At 38.9% G+C, this 13,074-nt stretch overlaps 1 protein-coding gene across 3 annotated transcripts in view; it reads left to right on the forward strand.

The window, feature by feature from the left end:
• The window catches only part of LOC144603894 (protein tweety homolog 3-like), a 114,157-nt gene extending 101,395 nt beyond the window's left edge, over positions 1–12,762 (forward strand). For 2 of the 3 annotated variants that reach the window (XM_078417690.1, XM_078417689.1), the window contains one exon: positions 8,737–12,762. Coding sequence is in view for 2 of the 3 variants with exons in the window: in XM_078417689.1 (XP_078273815.1) it covers positions 8,737–8,802 (66 nt within the window). In the remaining variant the exon portion in view is untranslated. Of the gene's footprint in view, positions 1–1,479; positions 1,589–8,736 lie in introns of all 3 variants that reach the window. The other variant, XM_078417688.1, reaches the window with a different exon arrangement.
• The last annotated feature ends 312 nt before the right edge of the window (positions 12,763–13,074 follow it).

The raw sequence follows: 13,074 nt of genomic DNA on the forward strand, positions 1-13,074 counted from the left end.
AAAGGATTGAAATTTCAAATGTCATAATAAATATTATGAGAAATTGTGCCCAAATAATGGATATCAGTATTTCTTATTCATTCCCTTCAAAAACAGACTTCTTGTAAGTGAAAGTTGACCGTTAAACCAATTTCTTTGTATTTATCAACAAAATGCTGCATAAAGATTTGTATTTTATAACAGGGCAGCCTGACAGAAAATACTGAAGTAATATTGTAATACTTTAAAATATATTGTAACGTGTTCTCCAATTAACCTGCTCATTTCTTATTTGTCAGACTTTTGTCACTGTTGCTCTCAATATTTCCCCTACTAATTTCTATGCTTTTATTTTTCACAGCTTTTAAAGATAGTATCAATTTTATACACTTTTTATTTAGAAGCTTAAACAGTTTGTGGTAATATAAATTGACTACAGGTTTCTTTAGCTTGTTTTGGAGCATTTCTTATTAAAGAGGATTGGTTTGAAAACAAGTGCACAGCTAGAACTGCTTGGAAATCTGATGATAAATGATAGTCTTGCAAACAGTGACCAGAATGTAAACACATTTTGTATTTGGTTTGAGAGGGAAGATAGCGAGGCCTTAAAGTTGTACAATGGGCATCAAAGAAAATTCAAAAGGATGAGAAATGAAATTGGTGCTTGAAATTGCGAATGAAAAGACTTAAGAACAGTCGGGGTATTCAAAAAAAGTATTTAGTGCAGTAGAATGGTTCGTGCACCGAAAAAAGGAAGATTGGTACGTATTATGAAACAATATTTGGGAGCAAGCGAGTTAAAATATAATAATAAGCCAGAACAACAAAAGATTTGCATCACTAGAAATAGCGAACATTTAGTGGACTAGGAGACCTGTAATAATCTACAAACGGATGTAAATAAAGAAAGAGGTGATGGGTGTGTGTGTGTGTGTCCAAACATTATTTTAATGTTACAATTGTTGGAAAAAATTAGTGGTACTTTAAACATGTTCGTAATCAAAAATAATGCTTAACCATTTTTATTAAAACATCGGTGGTATTTTTTTGGGACTAGGTCCTTATGACCTCAAACCTATTTTTCACTTTTTTTCAAAAATCACATTCTTGAAAAACAAAGATAACATAAATTGTGGGCATATGTACGATTTTTGAGTTGCATAAAACTGCAAGTACCTGTAAATGTGAAAGTGATTTGGGCAATGGTGCATAATTCTACAGTCCTCAAAGGGTTAATTGTATTTGAGGTAAAAATTGTACTTTGAGAAAATAAGGTCCTTTACACCTTGTGGATTTTATTTGGTGTTTTTTTTTCTTGTTGACCTCTGTGTGAATATATAAGAAGATTTTTATAAGCTGTGTTCCTCCCGATTGCTCCTTTGTTCCGTTATCCTGTCCCGGGAGTGCCCGCTGGGTATTTTGTGGGATTGTTCTTCCCTTGCTTGCAGTGGATTTCTCTTTTGAGGCTGCACTCTATTTCTCTCTCTTGCAATGCCACAGCTGTATTTGGCTGCTCTGGAGACTGACAGCCATCTGCGCTGGCAGCCAAAGAACTGCAACAGTGCGAGAACGACCTCTTACTGATAAAGAAGGCAGCAAAGCAGAACAGGTACTGAAAATACAGCTTTGTATCCCATTCCCTACCGCTTTCAGTTCCTTAAATATTCACCGCTGCTAAGTAGCTTTGTTTTGGATGGCCAATCCTTTCCTCACTGACTGATTCCCAAAATTAGCACTCTTTAGACGGCACAGCATTTTGAATGGACACTGGAACATTGGTTGTTGCTCCATTCCATGCTGCTTCTGATTCTCTTTAAAATGTATATTCTGCTAAATAACACTAAAATAAACTTGTTCCTAATCTCCAATATTTTCCCAACTATCTTAAAAATGACACCTTGCTGAATCGCATGGATTCATTGGGCTGTGGTGCTAGATCCTACAGACTAACAGGAATGTCACAATATCATATTGATCTTGCATTTCAGTACATCTTTACCGATTTCCTTTAATCGTGGTTAAAGCTCTCAAATGAGTGTTAATTATTGCTCTATTCAGACACCTCGACAAGTGCAAATGTTGAATTGGTAATGTTTTGTGCACTTAAATCAGGATCTGTGGTGTTTCAAACACATCTGTTTGAAGGTATTGGAATTTAAATATTTTTTTGGGGGGGAAACGTTTCGTATAATTCCAAAATGTTAAAATCTGATTTTTTTGAGAAACGTGGATTTTCAACAAAAGTAAGATGGACATTCTGTGCCCATTTTAATTTTCAAGCATTTCATGTATTTGTCATGCTGAACATGTGACATCCCTGTTATATGCTTGCTGCAGTTATTTAAATTCCACAGAATTTGGGCGGCCACTGATTCCCAGCCTGAACACTTTGAGCACTGTAACAGCCTCCTTCTGCACCAAAATTATAATTTTTTTAATTTCCTTTAGCTTGCTCAGAGAATGCTATAAAATATTATTTCCCTGTTTTTCTTAGTGTGATTTATGAAAATGCAATATTTAGATTTGCAGAATATATTTACTTTTTCCTGGTATTTTAATATGTTGTTATAAATCCTAAGCAGTTAAAGGGTTCAGATTTCAATAGCATTGATTCTGATTTCTTAAAATAAATGCTGTGCTGCACATTGGTGTTTCAAATAGAAACTGCATATGTTTCTTGTCACCAATTGCCTTATTTCCGAATAAAGTGTGCACCCTTTTAGATAACTATTATTAGATTGGCGCAGTGTCTTTGGTATATCATTAGAAACATCATGATGAAGTGGCCATTTGTACGTTCATAAGTTCTAGGAGCATAAGTTCTAGGAGCCATTCGGCCCTTCAAGTCTACGCCACCATTCAATCATGGCTGATCTATCTTTCCCCCTCAACCCGATTCTCCTGCCTTCTCCCCATAACCCGTGACACCCGTACTAATCAAGAACCAAGAGCATCATTTGTGTATCATCTTGGTGTCTCCTGGCATCAATTGTTGCTGTGCTTGATAGGGATTTTTGAAGAGAAACTGTGTGACATTTGGTAATTAATGCACTTTACTGTTTCTGTATATTCTTTAAATGCTTGCGTACTTCCTGAACTTAAGCCAAGGAGAGGGAGAATCCTGGGGCAGGGGGGAATTAGTAAGTAATAGTCAACTCTCCTTTAGAATGAACACGGAGATGTTAAAGAGACTTAAATTGACATGTTATTTTGAGTATTAAAGAAGTATAAAGAAACAGTTTTAACTTGAAGTGAATTAAATTTTTGGCCACCCCAAAGGTTACTTGGAAATATCTAGCCACACTGGTCGCCCCTGGTGCAACTTTAAGCACTGGATGTGAAATGCATTTGTGCCCTCTCCCAGGAGTTGCTATTCTGCTGCCGGAGTCTTTAGAATCATGCAATGGAACAGTCAATCCCTCTCCCCTGAATCTCAGTCTGAAGAAGGGTCTCGACCCGAAACGTCTGTTCCTTTTCTCCAGAGATGCTGCCTGTCCCACAGTTACTCCAGCTTTTTGTGTCTATCTTCGGTGTAAACCAGCATCTGCAGTTCCTCCCTAAACACACAATCAGATTTGTAGGAAGGAACTGCAGATGCTGGTTTACACTGAAGATAGACACAAAATGCTGGAGTAACTGCGGGACAGGCAGCATCTCTGGAGAGAAGGAAAGGGTGGCGTTTCAGGTCGAGACCATTCGTTAGATCAGATGTGGCAGATTTCAACTCTACCACGCCTAAGGTGTATAATTGGTAGCTGACAGTTCAGCCCATCATTAAGATAGGGTGAAGGAAGACAATAGTATTTTTTTAATTGTTATTCTGAAAATCTCATTGGTAACAATATTAAACAATTTTTGATTTGTGAGCAAGGGATTGCTTTTGACATTAACAGTAGTCATGGAGTCATGGCCTTAGGAGGGTGCTTATACTTGTGTGCAAGATAAAGTCCTACAGTATATTTAAGATGCAATTAATATGAAAATGTAGCAACTTTCCTGAATATCATGGGTGAGTAAAAGGCAAAAAATATTTTCCCACAAAGCCTGGAATGGAGTGGCGGTGGCAGGCGTTGCAATTCACAGACCTTTGCTGCTGCTCAAACTGCATTGATGAGCTGAAAGTGGGCTGATTGTATTGAAGTGCTAGGCTGGTGAATTTGCAGAGGGTGCAGCTAAGCCTATGCAAAGGTGCATTAAACGCCTTGCAACTTTTTATGCACATCCTAAATAAATTAAAAACTGGAAGTGAATAATTGTGGCATCCAAACATTGACTGAGTAAATTCAGCACTTGCATCCTCTGGTCCAAATTGCATAATATAACCTGCCTCTCTAATTCAGGCTGTGGGAAATTGAGGTACTTGTATGCATATAATGGAATAAACAATATGGGTAATAACCATTTTCTTTCCATGCTTTCTATTCTTATTACAGCCATTAATAAATCCTTAGTTTTGATAGCTGCTGTTTAAAATCTTTTTATGTTCTTGAGAAAAAAAATTATAAGTTCAAACTACGTATATATTTCTGAAGGTGCAGGGATCATTCGCAAAGTCACACTTAGCTTTTGTAGTGTGTCCGTACACTTACATTCATTGTTGGTTGGTTTGGAAGAGAAAATTTGAACATTGCTGTTCATTTAATTGATTTAAACTCCATTTCTATTTCCAGAATGCTTTATTAACTGCCGATCATGTTTATATTGTCTGATACATCATTTCATGAAATCTCTGTTTACATAGTTTGCATACCTCCTGATTTTTTTGTACAGGTCTGTAAATGGTCTCCGCAAAGGTTTGGGAGCGGGTGTTGTTTAAATTACATTATTTCCTTCATGATCCTGGGACTTTCATAGCAGTTTAAATATAATGGGTGTAGTTACTTAAATAATACAGGGAGGTGTTACGGCCAGTTTCTACATGTCAAGCTGGAAAGGCTGCAGGGATGATTTACGAGGATGTTATCATGACAGGAGGGTCTGAGCTATAGGGAGAGGTTGAGTAGGTTAGGACTATTCCTTGGAGCACAATAGGATGAGGGGTGACTCTATAGAGGTGTACAAAATCATGAGAGGAATAGAGTGGGTCGATGCACAGAGTCTCTTGTCCAGAGTAGGGGAATCAAGAACCAGAGGCCATAGGTTTAAGGTGAGGAGAGAAATATTTAACAGGAACCTGCGGGGTAACTTTTTTACACAAAGGATGGTGGGTGTATGGAATGAGCTGCCGGAGGAGGTTGTTGAGCCAGGGACTATCGTAATGCTTAAGAAACTTTTAGACAGGTACATGGATAGGACAGGTTTGGAGGGAAATGTCCCAAATATGGGACTAGTGTAGATGGGAAATGTTGGTCGGTGTGGGCAAGTCGGGCTGAAAGGCCAGTTTCCATGCTGTATGTTTCTATGAATCTATAATAGGGGAAATTAGGCAGATGATTGAATAAAACCAATTTGCTGGAGGAACTCAGAAGGCCAGGCACTCGATGAAAGGAAATGGGCAGATAATGTTTTGGGTCAGGACTCTTCATTCTTGTCCATTTCCCCCCACAGATGCTGCCTGACCTGCTGAATTGTCCTCCACAAACTGCTTGAGCTTTTTGAGCAGTTAGTTTTTTTTATTGCTCATGATTCCAGTATCTAGTCTCTTGTGTCTCGAAATGATTGAATAATCTGTTTTGACTTGAAGTATAAATTTTGGAAATTGCACTACTCTTCAAGTTAAATGTTCTATTTATATATTCACTTGGGAACATACATGAGGTCTGTGTTTTAACATAAAAAGATTGCATTTCCAGCACTGCCACTGCATGTCAGTGAACTGTCGGTCTAGAGTATAGGCTCATGATCCAGAAATGGAGCGAATGCACAGAGTTGAATCAGAAATTGTGCCTGAAGCAAACGCACGCCATTATATATTATTCAGGATACAAAATATAGTGCTATAGGTGCAAACTTTGTTATGAGGAAATTTTAGAAAAGCTGGAGTTCTTACACCAGTTTACTTTAGTTTAGAGATACGGCGTGGAACAGGCCCTTCGGCCCACCGAGTCCACGCCGACCAGCGATCACCCGCTCACTATTTCTATCCTACACACTAGAAACAATGTAAGGAAGCCAATTAAACCACAAACCTGCACGTCTTTGGGATGTGTGAGTAAACCCACGCGATCACAGGGAAAACGTACAAACCATCAGGCCCGGGTTTCTGGTGCTGTAAGACAGCAACTCTACCGCCACGCTACTGTGCCACCCAGTTGCTAAGAATATTCAAACATATGAAAGCCTTTTTAACAGTAAATAAGATTATTTTTTTTCCTGATAGGAGAAAGGTTGGGAAGAGAGATAATGAAATAAAATGCTTACCAAAAGAACTTCTGGTGAAACAATTGTTTTCAATTATATAAGCACTGTATGAAAATGTGGAAAAATAGGTTTATTAATCGCGTCCAAAAGTGAATGGAATAAACAAAGAAAAATTGTCAGGTCATGGAAAAGAATGGGAGACTTGGATTATTTGTATAACTTACAGAGAACTTGTCCATGTACAGTGGGCTGAATGACCTTCGGAGTTATTCTAATTAAATAATTTACGATATTTGACTCAACAATACTGCAGTATTTCAGTTTTGATTTGTTTTTTGGGTTTACTTAAAGGATCTTCTGACACCTTACTGTGAAGAACGGGGAGTTTTAACTGTATTCTAGTCAGCATTAATCTCTTAACCCACATCAGTCGAGCATTATCTGGTTGTTTATTGCTTTGTACTTAATGGGCGCATGCATATAGGCGGCTGCATTAACTGAAGTTACAGCGGTGACTACACTTCAGTAAGTGCTTAATTGCCAGTAAATGCGCCTTGGGAGGTATTGAAGTTATTTAAGATGCAATGCTAATGCTAATCATCCTTCCTGCAACCTAGTACCTTATTTGCATTCACTGTACAGCAAAGATCTCTTTCTGGATAAGTACGTCATATTTCTCCTCGCATTACCTCTTTTAATTCTTCAATCTCCTACAAAATAGGAGATTTTCAGGCCTTTGATAAGGTGCCGCACATGAGGCTGCTAAACAAGATGAGAGTTCATGGTATTAGAGGGAAGATGCTAACATGGATAGACGGTTGGCTGAACGGCACAAGGCAAAGATGGAACAAAGGGGGCTTTTTCCAGTTGGCTGCCAGTGACTAATGGTGTTCCGCAGGGGTCGGTGTTGTGGCTGCCATTCTTTACTTTGTATTATCGGTGATTTGGATGAGGAAATTGAAGGCTTTGTGGCCATGTTTGTGGATGATACCAAGCTAGGTGGAGGGACAGGTAGTGTAGAGGAAGCAAGGACTCTGTAGAAGGACTTGGACGTTGGGAGAGTGGGGATAGGTTCTGTGCCAAGTTCTTCCATTAGATATCATTCTCACTGACTGCATATGACTTTAGCTGATGTTCAGTGTAGCAAAACACAAACGTTTTTAGCTGTTCCCTGCATGATTGCCACATGTGTTAAGTAGCTTTGATAGACTGTATTTTAAACAGCATGCGTGTTGGTTTTATATAACAAATTTTGTCCCCTAAGTCTGCGATCTTTATAAGGGAAAGAAAAGACACAAACAAAGTACTCTGAAGAAGGGTCCCGACCCGAAACATCACCTATCCAAGTTCTCCAGAGATGATGCTGAGTTACAACAGCACTTTGTGTTTTTTTTTTGTAAACCATCATCTGCAGATCCTTGTTTCTACATCCAAATAAGGCAATATGTTTAAAGATGTATCTATTGTTGATTTCAAGCCGATTCTAGTGTGGTTCCATTTAAATGCAGTTGATCTTCACCGGTTCTAGTCCTTCTGTTGAGGCGGTTAATCACAATGATCTTACATTTGTTTTGTCTCCTCACCAAAGCAGACATTTGGAATCCTCTCCATTTGGATTTCATGCTTGCCTTCCAGTTTGATGCATATGGTTACATTTTTTGGAAAGCATAGGTGTTTTCTGAAAGACATTGTTTCACCAACTTTCAATGATTCAATTATAATACATTATTGTATTATAAACCCACTGACATAGCTATCTAGTCTACACTTCTTCCCACCCTGATCCTGTAAAGACTCTATCCCCCTAATCCCAATTCCTCCATCTACGGCGCATCTGCGCCCAAGATGAGGTGTTCTATACCAGGTCATCGGAGATGTCCTCATTCTTTAGGGAACGGGGGTTCCTCTCTTGCATCATCGATGAGGCCCGTCTAGGGTCTCCTCGATATCCCGCAGCTCCGCTCTGGCTCCCCCCCCTGTTTGTAACAGGGACAGAGTCCCCTTTGTCCTCACCTTCCACCCCATCAGGTGTCACATACAGCACATAATCCTCAGACATTTTTGCCACCTCCAACAGGATCCCACCACTGGCCACATCTGCCCATCTCCACCCCTTTCCGCAGAAACCGTTTCCTCCGCAATTCCCTGTTGTCCGGTTTGCACGCAACAAAAGCTTTTCATTGTACCACACGTGACAATGAACTCGTACTCAGACCTCACCTAGGCAGTACACAAGAGTCACCATGTTTCTGGTGCCGACAAAGTTACAAAAAGTTCATCGAGTTTTATCTCCTGCTCGCAGAGGCGAACCAGGCCTGCTGCTGCACGTGGCCACAGGTGGCCTCCCTGCCAGGTCACTCCTTTTAAAATGCAATGTTTTCAGAACTATAAAATGGACAATTGAGAAGGATTGTCTTGTTGCTTATTAAAATTCATATCTTCTATTTTTCCCCACAGTATTCAAACAGCATGAGAGCCAAATACCTTGCTACAAACGAGCCTGAAACCAACAGTGTCCACTAAGACCACGGGAAGAGAGAAAAAACTGGAACTTCTATGTATCCAATGCCATTAATACAGTTTTACTAACTTGATCGTAGCACTATCAGTTGTACAGTTGTACTGTAAAAGGTAGATTGATTACAAGGAATGAAGAAATTCTGCCAACATAGATTGTGTTATGAATACCTAGGTGGTGTGTGTCGTCACATCTGTAGAACCTGCACCACCTTATCTGTACCAATATCACAGTTTACATCATTCCAGTTCATTTCAGTGTAACATTCTCTCATTTCTAGGTTGCAACAGGAAATGCCAAGATATGTGGGTGCTCCAGTCTGCGATTATCTGAACAAAATCACAATTGGTATTCGCCTGTTGCAACAATTGTAAAGTGCACCGATCATTGCAGATCAATAAGCAATAGTTCAGATCAGAGTAAAATCTGTACTTATCTGGAATAGTTCAGAGATAGGATGCCAAAATATCAACTGCACATATGCTGTTATTTTCAGCGATTTAAAAGTATCGCAGAATCCCTGAATGAAAGAGATAGAAATGTAGAGAGACTTGATTGATTATCACCATGTGTTGATAATTGAAGTCTGTGGTCTTTTGAATTTGCTATGGTTGTAATATAGCTTTTAACCACTCATACGTTCACCGTATAGTAGGTGTTCTTACTGTGATAAGGGTATGTATTACCACAGAATTTTGTGTAAATATTGGGGAAAATGCACTAAAATTGCTCTGAAAGTTAGCCAAGTTAAGTAGCTAATCAATGTGGTTAACCTGATTCTAGTTATCACTGGTGATTCATGTATTCTGGATTAAGAGTTGCTTACAAAGCTAAAAAAAAAACCTCATCTATAAGTGGCCTGTCCTCTTTGACAGATGCATGTTTTTAATATTACTTGGCAAATGTTTTGTTGCACATAAGAACATTTTATCCTTTTTTTTAAAAACGGTATGTATGTTGCAATACAGCACAGCTCCTGTGGTTTTGCTACAATTATTGTTTTAACTTTAAGGTGCAATTTCTTGTTCTGAAATTAGAATTGTGTTTTCTTTTCTTACATTTAACCCTACGCAGGTAATTTCTTACAGTTACTGTAGAATTTAGCAACTTTAATTGGCTCATGGTTGAATATTACTGGAAACTTAATACATCTAATCGGTTGAGGATAAGAAACATCCTCGAAGATTATAAAATAATCATGGAAGGCACATTTTGTGAAATATTAAAAGTCTTAAAGTAATATGATTACTCAAGAACAGAGTAATGTACCCTCAGTGTTAGTTGGATAAATTTAAACCTTCTAAACATTGCATACTTAATTATTAGTTCAGTTTAAAGATTCAGCGCGGGAACAAGCCCTTCAGCCCACCGAGGCCGCATTGACTAGTGATCCCCACACACTAACAGTACCCTACACACGCTAGGGACAATTTTACATTTATACCAAGCCAATTAACCTACAAACCTGTGCATCTTTGGCGTGTGAGAGGAAATCGAAGATCTCAGAGAAAACCCATGCAGGTCAAGGAGAGAACGTACAAACTCCGTACAGACAAGCACCCGTAGTCAGGAACGAAACCAGGTCTCTGGCGCTGTAAGGCAGTAGCTCTACCGCTGCGCCACCATGCGTCTTGCGTTTTATTGCGTCTTGGGGGGAGGAGGGCAAATAGTAAAAAGCCTATGTTGCGGCCATCCACCCTCTGATTATTGTGTCTGCTGATATTTTAACAATGATGCTGTTTAATAATTGAGTCAGTTACATATAGAACCTCTAGGTAGTTTTGGCTTCAGGAAGAAACATTCCTCCTTTGAGATTCAGGGATTTTGTTTGGTATCAAAATCGTCTGAAATAAATGTACTCAACTTTTACACCACCATCTCAAATCCCTGGGTTTAAACAAAAAAACTCTTTATTTTGTTGTCTTTCTATATTACAATACTTGGCAGCTGAGCAATAATCCTTTAAATCTGATTGAAACATTCCATAAACTCAATCTTTCACCCATGTCCATGTTTAACATGTTCTGGTGAAAGATGCACATTTGAATTAATTCTAATGCTATCCCACCACTTATCCTAGATTTTTTAAACATCTCTATTTTGAGCCACTTAATGACACTCGATACCAATCACTGTATTTGCAAATCACAATGATATTGATTATTTTTTTCTAAGATTCTTGAGAATTATGTTCTGATGTACCAAATTGGGAATGTTCCATGTGTACTGTCTGCCAGAAATGCTGGAGATTCTAGAGCAGGTAGGAATAATATGAAACCATGTATAAAGGCCTCACGTCAAAGTCTGATGCTGTTATTTTTGCAATCTCTTAGTGCTGAACACAATGAAAACCTCTGTGATAGTTTGCATACATTACAATACAATATATCTTTATTGTCATTGTACAGGGGTACAACGTGATTGGCAATGCGACTTCCATTCGATGCAATAAATTAATTAGCTAATTAGCATAAATTTAGACAACCCAATGAAACAAAATTAGAAACCGTTTTAAAACACAATAAAGTTCAAGTAAGTGTGTGCCAGTTCGCTGTGCGATGTGACCATCCGGCTCAGGAGGACCGGTTCATAGCAGCTATGGCCCTGGGGATGAAGCTGTTCCTGAGTCTGGAGGTGCGGGTGTAGAAGGCCTTGTAGCGTCTGCCAGATGGTAGAAGTTTGAACAGACTGTTGCAGGGGTGTGAGGAGTCTTTGTGAATGCTGGTGGCTTTTCTGAGGCATCGTGTGTTGTAGATGCCCTCCAAGGCTGGTAGCTGTGTTCCGATAGTCTTCTGAGCTCTAGACTACCCGCTGAAGAGCTCTCCTCTCTGCCTCCTTGCAGCTGAGATACCACACAGGGATGCCATGCGTTAGGATGCTCTTTATGGTGCAGCGGTAGAAGGTCGTCAGCAGCTGTTGGGGCAGACCAGACTTTTTCAGTGTTCTCAGGTAGAGGCACTTTACGAATGAAATGCTGTAAAACAGGAAAACCTGAAATTAAAACCTCTAAATAGAAAGTGTACATTGTCCCAACTTGGTAAAGTGGAAATCTTCACTTCTGATCCATTTTCGTGTGAATGTGACCCCACCATACTCCAGTCATCTCTGTTGAGACATAATGTCCTTAACATTCCTCCAACCGCTGAAGTTCCAAATAGGTTCCACAAGTTGTAGCTATTCCAATGCTGAATGATAGTGTGCATATTTTACCTAACATCCCAGCACTTGCACTTGAGTACAGTGCTGTGGACTCAAATTGTGCTTTAAACCAACCTGAGCCACATCCTGTCAGAGACCAGAAGCTAGATCTTCACTACAGAAGCAAACTTCAATTTACCATATGTCAAAATCAAAAGAAGAATGTGCTTGCTTTACCTTTCACGCCATGAATCATGTTAGTTATATTTGACTTTGAAGTTAGGTGCTTGGGTTATTCAGTGCGGGCTGTGTGTGTAACTGACAGGGTTTTTAAGATCTGAGATCTTTTAAAATTCCGCCAATTTGCAAGAAGTAAGGGATTGTCGCTGAGCTTATTTTCTGCGAGAAAATCAAAAGGACTGTGGTGTGTTCGGCTGCATCAAAAAGCTCGCACTCGATCACTCGCTAGAAGCACAATCTCATTTTAATTCTGTAAAACGTGGGTTTGTTGTTACTCCTTGGAAAAGCACACATTAACCATGCAACCTTGAAAATGTGAATACAGGAAACGCCTGGGTATAAAATTGACCATCAATCAGGATCTTGTGGTGATTGTAAGATATTTACTGTGAATTTATTAAGCACTGCAGGTTTACATTTGTGGTGCCCTCTCTGTATGTAGTACTTAATGTATTCTCTTGCTAGCATGTGGACTCGAGTACTGAATTTCAGCCAGCATTTTTGCCAAATATCTATTGGAAATGAACCTATTACATTCTGACCTGGATCGGTGGAAATTAGTGAAGATAAAATACATACAATTTCAAGCTGTCTACATTTAGTTTAATTTCTCGTCAACTAACCAATAATACTTATAAACTATTTATTTCCAGAAAGCCTCTTGATTAATCGATAGCTGAAGATCGGAACTGTGGTAACAAAAGTCAAATTTGGTTCTGAGATTGTGCAATAATGTGAGTGACATAGTCTTGCAGAAAATAATAAATGCAAACTAATTTTAATACTAAACTGATTGAATGTGATATCTCGCAGTTCAATAGCAAGATGGAATTAAACTTTTTTAAAAAATCAAAATTATTTGGTGAAAAATAATTGTTCCATGCACTATTTCCATGATA

Source organism: Rhinoraja longicauda, chromosome 21 (assembly GCF_053455715.1).
Source record: "Rhinoraja longicauda isolate Sanriku21f chromosome 21, sRhiLon1.1, whole genome shotgun sequence".
Classification (NCBI taxonomy): domain Eukaryota; kingdom Metazoa; phylum Chordata; class Chondrichthyes; order Rajiformes; family Arhynchobatidae; genus Rhinoraja; species Rhinoraja longicauda.